This window comes from Vigna umbellata, chromosome 7 (genome assembly GCF_029865625.1).
Source record: "Vigna umbellata cultivar VRB3 chromosome 7, Vumbellata_1.0, whole genome shotgun sequence".
Classification (NCBI taxonomy): domain Eukaryota; kingdom Viridiplantae; phylum Streptophyta; class Magnoliopsida; order Fabales; family Fabaceae; genus Vigna; species Vigna umbellata.
In genome coordinates, this window is record NC_142171.1 from 37,468,500 (window position 1) to 37,477,831 (window position 9,332).

General features: G+C 34.4%; 2 protein-coding genes across 2 annotated transcripts; one reads left to right on the forward strand and one right to left on the reverse strand.

Moving 5' to 3' along the window:
• The first annotated feature begins 1,994 nt into the window (after positions 1–1,994).
• Positions 1,995–4,659, forward strand: LOC148195896 (exosome complex component RRP41 homolog). The gene is made up of 7 exons (XM_088095318.1): positions 1,995–2,049; positions 2,823–2,901; positions 2,987–3,023; positions 3,143–3,250; positions 3,380–3,465; positions 4,422–4,511; positions 4,612–4,659. The coding sequence occupies exons 1-7, from the start codon at positions 2,000–2,002 to the stop codon at positions 4,657–4,659; spliced, it is 498 nt and encodes a 165-aa protein (XP_087951444.1). The 5' UTR covers positions 1,995–1,999.
• A 1,411-nt stretch (positions 4,660–6,070) lies between these two features.
• LOC148195897 (putative glucose-6-phosphate 1-epimerase) lies at positions 6,071–9,082 on the reverse strand. Its single transcript, XM_088094474.1, has 7 exons — positions 9,010–9,082; positions 8,488–8,544; positions 8,242–8,405; positions 7,949–8,083; positions 7,229–7,331; positions 6,905–7,004; positions 6,071–6,789 (listed from the first exon to the last, which is right to left on the reverse strand). The coding sequence occupies exons 2-7, from the start codon at positions 8,500–8,502 to the stop codon at positions 6,581–6,583; spliced, it is 726 nt and encodes a 241-aa protein (XP_087950600.1). The 5' UTR covers positions 8,503–8,544; positions 9,010–9,082; the 3' UTR covers positions 6,071–6,580.
• Between the last annotated feature and the right edge of the window lie 250 nt (positions 9,083–9,332).

Genomic DNA, 9,332 nt, shown 5'->3' on the forward strand with positions numbered 1-9,332 from the left:
CTACATGGTTCATACAGTCCGGACGGTCTGTCTTATGTTACATTTTTCTATGATTATTATTTGATGAATCACATGCTGTATGTGTGTTTTGAAATGTAACTGTATGTGTGGATTGTATAAATTAAATATTATAAGCTTACCCTTGCATTTCCATTGTGTTGTCTACTGTTCATGTATATCCGTCTTGTCCAAATGCAATGATCATCCGTTGTGGATGTGAGCAGATGGTGGTGCATCCCTTGAGCAAGTGCTGGAAGAAGAAAATTTGGATGAAGCCAATCTGGTAGAGGTTGAAGTGAAGGCCGAGCCTTAGAGGCGCTCGTTAGAATAGGAATTGTAAATGTTAGTGCTTAAAGAACGTTCGGCCAAGTATTTTGTAAGGCCGTTCGTCTTAATCATGTATTCCCCTATTTTGCGTACGTTGTTTTGTGCATATAAGAACGTCCGTTTTGGATTTTCCTTTGTATGCGTTTATAAGCGTTCCCTGTACTGATGCCGTTTAGGCTTTTGTGAATCTGATTTAATACAAAGACTGTTTGTGATTACTGTTAATTGTAATTAATTCTGATTTATGGTGATTACTGTATTTTGGGATGTTACAGGATGGAATACGTCAGCCCAGAAGGACTTCGACTGGATGGTCGCAGACCCATGGAGGTACAGCTATTATTTTTTTCTTGGGCTTTTTTTTTTCCTCCTTTTTTCTTCACTTAATATTCATTCCAAAAAAGGTTCCTTTAGATCTTTCAAGAATACTCATGAAGCGTATGAAATGCGGAGTATTAATAAATAATAATATCCTACATGAATTCTTACATAGTCATGAATTACTGAAGCTTTATGTTAATTAGTATATATAAGATCTGCAGATAGTTCTGCATATGGGTTATACATAGATGAGCCATGCCATGGGTAATGGAAATGTGTAAGGGCACATTTTGAACTGCAAAAAAACATATAAACAGATTAGAAGCAGTCAATAACCTTAGTTCTGATAAACATTAAAACCTATCACTTAAAAGCTACAAATGTTGTAGTTTGCCAAATGATAAAAGTAAGAAAATGGAGGGTTCTAACCCTAAGGATGTCTAACCAACCTTTTTTAGTGAGATATATGAACTTGGTCCTATGACAAAATGAGCTAATTGAAAGCAGCATTTTAAGGTCTGGCCTATGGAATTCAGTCCTATTTAACAGCTGTGATTTGGACATGATTTTGGGATTCGACTATTTAAAATGAGGAGATGCACTTTAGAGGATAAGGTGAAGTTATTACTATTTATTAAAAATTTAGTATTTAAGAGTGTGATAAAATATATGTACATGTATAAGAAACTATGAAGTTATTAAAATCTCAATGACTATTACTGCAGTTTATCCTCTAAAGTGTTATTCCTTCACTGCAGAGGATCTAAATCTATGATTTTATATTTCTTTCTCTACTGATCTTTTGCCTTTAACTTTTTCTCCTCTCTTTATGGTATATTGTAGATGCGACAAATTCGTGCAGAAATTGGTGCTGTATCCAAAGCAGATGGGTAAATGAATTTTAGCTTTTTAGAAAATTAAGTTGTGATATCATTTGAAGCATTTGACCATAAAGTTTTTTTATTTTGAAAACAGTTCTGCCATGTTTGAGATGGGTAATACAAAAGTTATTGCTGCTGTCTATGGCCCTAGAGAGGTACTGTTTAATTATTTACCTTGCTAATGAAAATTTGTCTATGTAATTTAAGGATTGTTAACTATCCTTTTTCAGTGTTAGTTGGTTTAGACATTTAAAAAACTTTGATGTTGTAGTTGAGCTTTAGATGATTTGCTGTTTTTCTTTAGTAACTTCTCTGCATTTCAGGTGCAAAATAGAAGCCAAATAACCAACCATGCTCTGGTAGTTTTTTTTTTTTTCTAAGTTATGTTGTCTGTATTTATATGAATTGTAACAAAAACTTAATTGTTGCTTATGTGCAATGTATGTCTATAGGTTCAGTGTGAGTACAGCATGGCTAATTTTAGCACTGGAGATCGCATGAGGAAATCAAAGGGTGAAAGGTTTTGCTCATTTACTTGCTTTTGTTTAACTTCCTATTCTTTTTGACCTTTCACTTATTTTTTATATATTCTTAGTTTTATACTTATCAAAATGGTATTGGAGCATAGACTACTAGGATGATAGTGAATGTTGCATTAGTAGAATCTATCTTAAGAGTGCCTTGTAATTTGTAAATTGGACTTTTTGATCTTTTTACTGAGGTAAGAATTTAATAGCAATGGTGGTAATGCATGTTTAGACTTTTAGAGTATAAATTTTGATTATTAATTAGTAATATATATATTATTAATTAGTAATATATATATATATATATATATATATATATATATTGCATTTGTTCATGTGATACAGTATAATTTTTTTTTTAATCTTGCATTCATAATTTTCTATGTAACAACTATCTTGCTATCCACTAACGTATTGTAGTGTTTTTGGGGCTGGCTGCTCCATGCCTTTGATATAGCTGACTACAGGCTCAGCAATGGGTTATGTATCATAAAACAATGAAAAGCTTAACCCCATGCACCCTTTTACTGCCTTTTCTCATTTTTAATCTTTTTTGCAAGCTTTGACTTTTTTGAGTAATCTTTGGCCAAAACTCACTGAATAGTTTTGAATGGCTTAACCATCAATGTTTGCAGATATAAATGTTATCCTGTTTTGCTTTTCCTTCATAGTTTTAATATGGTTCTCATTGTAAGGTTCTCTTACAGAAGGATAATAGGATCACTTCTTATTTTTTACTACGTGATTTGAAGTTCTCATTCTACAGGAGATCAACTGAAATTTCCCTGGTTATTCGGCAAACCATGGAAGCATCTATATTGACACATCTATTGCCTCGATCTGAGGTTTTATTACACATTAAGAACTTATTTTGTCATGTGCTTTGCTTTCCCCTAGTCCTCCCTAATGTTTTACTTATTAAATTTGCAGATAGATATATATGTCCAAGTTCTCCAAGCAGATGGAGGTAACTAAGACTTGATAATGGGATCTTGTGATTCTCTTCTGTCATTGCCATTTTATTTTCTCTCTTTACTCATTTAATATGTACATTAATTTTGGGTGATGTTGACATGTCTTTTACAGGAACTAGATCTGCTTGTATAAATGCTGCAACTTTGGCCCTTGCCGATGCTGGGATCCCTATGCGTGATCTTGTAACATCCTGCAGTGCCGGATACCTTAACAGCACAAGTCTGGTATATATCTGTTTTTACTCTAAATTTGAACTGGCTAAATACAAGTGTGGTATGTCTGTTTTGTTTCTGTCTACTTCTGATGCACGGGCTGCCCTAATTATTAAAGGTTTCTGAATGTGTACAGATTTGAACTATGTAGAAGACAGTGCTGGAGGTCCTGATGTAACCCTAGGAATTCTGCCAAAGTTGGATAAAGTAACACTGCTTCAGGTTAATTCATGTCTTGTTATTTTCTCTGTATCTATTGTGTAGTCAACCAGGTAAATTAGTTCAACAAAAAGGAAAACTTTTTATTGCTCTCTCAGTCATTGATACTCACGTAGTAAAGAGTCTGGTGGTGTTGAAGCTTTAATTCCTCTTCCTTCAAAAACTGTTCTTGTTATTAGAGATTTTGGAGAGAACAGTAGAGTTTTAACCCTTGATTACTCGAGGGAATAGGTGCATGTTCGGAAATCCCCAAAAGAAGCTTATCTAAGCTCGCCTCAGATTTAACAACTTAATAGTTTGCTGTACACATGAATCTTTTTTCAAATATCAGTTGTTTTTTAATCAACAGATACTTCTTACGAAGGTTCCTGATAGAGTGATTTGCTGTTGTACCCTTTGATGGAGTTATGTCATGACAAATCTTCTTTTTAGTCTGAGTTAATGTTTGATCAAGTGTAACTTAATTTTCACTAGTATCATACTTGGTAACTCTTTATTTGGAATTCCAGTTCAGCATCTTTTACTTTTTTAGTTGCAGATCTTTTGTTGATACTTTAAATTTTGACTGAAGAAATATAGTTGATATATTCTTTCCGCCACCTTATTATAGGATGAAATTCATGTATGGTCCACAAAACAGAGAGGGAGGGTAACTTCATTTGGTGAGGCTGGCATAGATTTTTTCCAATGACACTTTATTGCTCCCATTCTTAGATTGATATTATGGAGTTAAATTTGTTTCGAACACGTGCCACTATGTAAAGGCTGGTTGAGATTGTGAACCTTCAAAGTTTTAATCAGAAATTTACTACTATCATTATTATGAAAAGCATGCAATGCTTTTCTTTTCTCATCCAGCTTATTTCATTCGTTCACTCCCTGCCATATTCCGTAGTTTAGAATGGAAAAGCTCCTAGTTTAATTTTATTTGCACTAATTTCTGTTGTTACTGTCTATAGATGGATTCTAAACTACCAATTGACATTTTGGAAAATGTTATGCAACTGGCAATCGAAGGCTGCAAAGCAATAGCAAACTACATTCGAGAAGTAAGAACCTGCTGACACTTTTGTGATTATACTAAGAGGAGTCCAAACAAGTTTTACATTAATTTCACTGCTTAAATCCTGTTTCTTTGTTGGCTGGCAGATTTTGCTGGAGAACACAAAGCAACTGGAGTATCGACGAGGTGTATAGTTTTTATAGCAGAAATGATGCTATGATTATTATTACCTGTGGTCACGGTTTTCCAGATTTGTAGGTCCGTTCTTTCAGCATTTGTGCTTTTTTTTGGTTATGGAGGAGAATTCTCTTGTATTTACGTGGAACAATTTTGTTTTTAGCATACGGTGCTGAATAAAACGGAAAATTGTTGTAGAATTCGTTTCTCATTTCTGTCACCTTATCACTATGAATAAAAGGTAGCAAAATTATGATTTATTTTGGGACCACTTTCTGAATTTCCACCAATCCCCCAAAATAAGACGTGTAGAATGGAACTAATGATCTGACACTTCAACGAATGAAGAATTAATGATTGAAGTTAGAATCAAAATAATCAGTGGGTTGGTTGAGTGTGTGTACATGGTGATTGCATCCTCAGAAAAAGCAATGACATCAGTATTGACAATTTAATTGCTAACTAATTTCAATGGTTAGTTTCCTAAATTTCCTTTTTGGGTACGATACAGTTTGATAAAGACAGCTTTGGTGTTAAATGTTTGTATTGCAGTTAAAGTCTTGATATAGCGAGTTAAACTGATTAATTATGTAAATATAAAAAGTAAATAATTTATAGTAATTTCTAAATCCTGGTAAATATAAAGTAGTTTAATTAAGTTAACATTTTTTTATTTCTTTTAAATACGTATGCTAGAGCGGAATACTGAAGTTTTTTGGTAGAGTTGAATACAGTAAGTTTGAAACATCACTAATACAGATTTAGAAGAAAAAAAAGTATTTGAAGTAATAATATTGTATGGAAAAATGTTAATTTTTCTGGGAAAAAAATTTCACAGAAAAAGTTAACCTGAAAGTTAATGATCAAGAGAATTTTAGGATTATTTCTATGGTAAAGGAAAGTATTTTGGTGCTTGAGTTTGTTTTCAACTAATACCAGACTTCATTAAAAAATATATTATAATACTAACTATTTATAAAAATAAGTTTGAAGTTATGAGAATTATGACTGGAGAGTGATATAACGAGAATATAATTGAACACAAAAATTTTACCTCTTAAAAGAAACCACTGGTAAATGATGAAAAAATTAAGATAATTATAAGTGCAGATGAACATATGAAGCTCAGTTGGAAAAAAGTAAATACCGATTCATAGTTTGAATAACCAACCGCAATGTCTCGAATCTCAGCAACTTTAACCTTTTAATGCACAGCCCATCGGTCCCATTTGTACAAAGCAGGAGAAGTGCTATTGCTTTTTGACGCACCACTTTTGACCCACTTTATTGAATACAGACATGAATTCAATTACATCACAGTCAACATCAGAATTCTTGACAATGTCATTCAATTGTAAACATCATTTATAATAAAAATATTGACTTCTAGATTACTTTAAAAGCCATTTATAGCATAATTCAGCCAACTAACCATGAAATAAAAACAGTGATAGTATACAAAATTTATGTGAAGGTTATTGAATTATGCACGTATCACTGTAAAATGGAAAATGCCAAAAAAAGATGCATGATCACATTGTCCACTAATCACTCGTTTTATCTCTGTCATGAGAGGCAGATCATAGCCGTAACCATCCAATATAAGCAAATTGGAACACCAAAGCTAAATTATCCATGCCGTGGAACATATCATCAAATCCATGGAGAGAATAAACTCGGCACCAACTCAACAAATCTAATGCTTAAAGAAGGAGCATCCATAGCAGAACGGAAGGAACCAACTGACTAATGACCTGGTAACACTTGAAAGCCATTCTCACACAAAACATAGGCCTCTATAAAGCACTATTTCTAGCCTAAGATCATAACAACATAAAACCTGACACTCCTACTGAACAGCACTATTTCTACAACTAGATGCTGCTACATTGCTGGATGTAGTAGCAGCATTAACTCAGACCCATTTTGTACAATTCCTCAAAGACCACTTCTGTCAAGACCAAGACGGTCACTGCAAAAACTTGATGGCACAACTGATAGCTGCAGCCGACCGGTCCATTCCTCTCCCGGCTTCAAGCTCACCGGTTTCTCTATCACCGCCCCGTCAACACAAAGCATCTGTTTGTACTCTTCATCACCAAAATCTACCATGGATTTTGATTTCTTTTCCCATGGATTCCACACAGCTGAACACACCATAAAAGTTAAGATGAAAAGGACTGATTTTATATTTTCTACAACTCGAAACCTTATCTACGTTTGTATTTTGTTTGTGGAAAAAATTTGCTACTTAGAGCTTACCAACATCAGGGAGACCTTCCTTCCTTATAACAAATGTTCGCTTCTTCTCATGATCTAGCACTGCAATTATGTTTGGAGAGCTAAGATAAACTCGATCCGCCTGCCATGAAGGAAGTATGGATATTAAAAACATCTTCATTAGCCTTCATTGTGTCAAAACCAAAAGACTTTAGTAGTGGATACTGTGTGTGATTGACAAAACTGCAGCATAGGCCAGGAATATAGTGCTCTATTTATCTCAACCTGAAGTAATAGCTTAAATTGCAGCATGGAACTATAAATGTCTACATTTTGTTAACATCAATATAACCTAGAAGGGTTTACCTCAGATTCAAATGTTATTGCATCTCCTTGTTCAGTAAATCGTTCTTTTTTGAAAAGGTTGTCTAGGTAGTCCAGTGTCTCCAGACCTTCAATCCTTATCTCACTATAAAAATTGTTAATGTGACGTTAATAATGATTGTCAATCTTAAAATAAAATTTCCTGTTCTAAAACAATCAAAAGAGAGGTAGTTCAAGTAAAAATATGTAAACAAGAATCTATATAGGTAACAAGCATTGCAAACAGTAGTTTGCTTCAAATGCTTACAAATTCTATAGGCTGTGTAAGAACTTTGTACTTTCATTACGACTGATCACTTGTTTACATATTTCCCGATAACTGACATGAATAAAACTCATAATTCCAGTATTCGGAGAAGAATCCACCTAATATATAGAGTATCCATGCTAGTTTCAAATGATTAGAGTGTAAGTTGTTATTAGTTTCTAAAGAAGAGAAACAGTCCTCTAAGATCTGCTTGAATGTTAAAATCCCACAATTTAAAGCATTCAGCAAATGCAGAAACTACACGTTTCAGAACAAAAACCAAATATATTTGTCTACTATAAATATTGAACAAGGAAGTACCATTAGTGCTAATAAAACTCCGATCAAGTGTTCAGCAATCAATTTACTATGGAAAAGAAAAATGATGGTTGGACATCATCCCACACACTCAGAAAAGGGAATGCAGACCAAGTACAACAAAGAATTATCCATACCTAATGTCAGAAACCAATAAGTATGTGTGATCCGCGAATGAGAAACTAAATGGCTTGCCATTTATATTCCTGACTCTAGATATCAAAGTCAGGTCCCCATCTGCTGCAAGAGACACCCGAAGACGGAATTCAAAACTGGTACAATTATTAAACAATCGTTAGATTACTACTGCTTGAAATTTACTGCCAAACACAGGAAAAAGTAATATCGAGTGCATATATGCCAGATTCAAATTATCAAACACATGGAGAGTGGATATCCCTGTTATACTGTCACATCATGCTATTCATACCTGTGTGGCCAGCACTTCATATCTTCTTCAGATGATTTTAGCACCAGGTCAATGAAGGATTTCCCACTGGAGTCATTCCCAGGAAGAGGAGGAGGGTTTTCATCAATTGCCCACATTCTATTTCTTGCAAAACCATGCTGCTCCAGCGATCCACAGTTTCCAAACTGTGAAACAAATTCAGCTCAAGATATGTAAGTATGCATGTTACAAGTTATATAAAATGAACGTAAAAAGGAATAAGCTTGCCTGTGGAAAACACATGGGAATTCCTCCTCGAATTGCTTTTGGAGCCTTGAAAATTGCCTACAGATAATGGAAAATGAAACAAAACAGTTAGTTATTACTACTTGCCTCTTTAAAAAGTATAATTGATTAAAGTTCTGTGTTCCTACAAAAGCATCAGTTAAGAAGTTGGTTTTGCCGTCAAAGTTTTTCATTATACCAGTATTCAACCCCAGTGGTTCCAAAGGACAAAAGCACTACAATGCACCATTCTTCCCTGTTTTTTTCTTGCATCGATGTGATTGATGGACAGCATAGAATACTATGATTCATCAAAATCCAAACTCTTCTTAAATTTATTGATTATTTGGGCCAATGCCCTTCACATGCCAGTTGCAATATAATGCAGATTATCCCAAAATGAAAATTTTCAGAAAGCAAGATTATGAAATATTGACATGTTTTCCTTATCAGCGCTGACAACTAACAAAATTCATATAATTTAAAATGTACAAATTGATTTTCAATCAAAATTGAAAGACATACCTTGCTGCTTGTGAATAGAAGTTCTTCCCCGTGCTCATTCCGCCATGAAGTGACCTGCGCCCCATGTAAGCTTACCTGTACTATAGGATACCTAATCCTCCAACTGTCGACCAATAACCCGACGACAATTAAACCAATGCAGGACATTCTCATGCCCGTAATGACATCCGACCACTTAGTGTGGTCGACCACTAGACAACCGACTATAATAACATACGACCATGTGGCGTTGTCGTCCAGTTGAGGCTCGACAATCGACACGTCGTCCGCCCAGATCGACACGCATGATGATCGACATACAATATGCGACATCGTGATCTAGC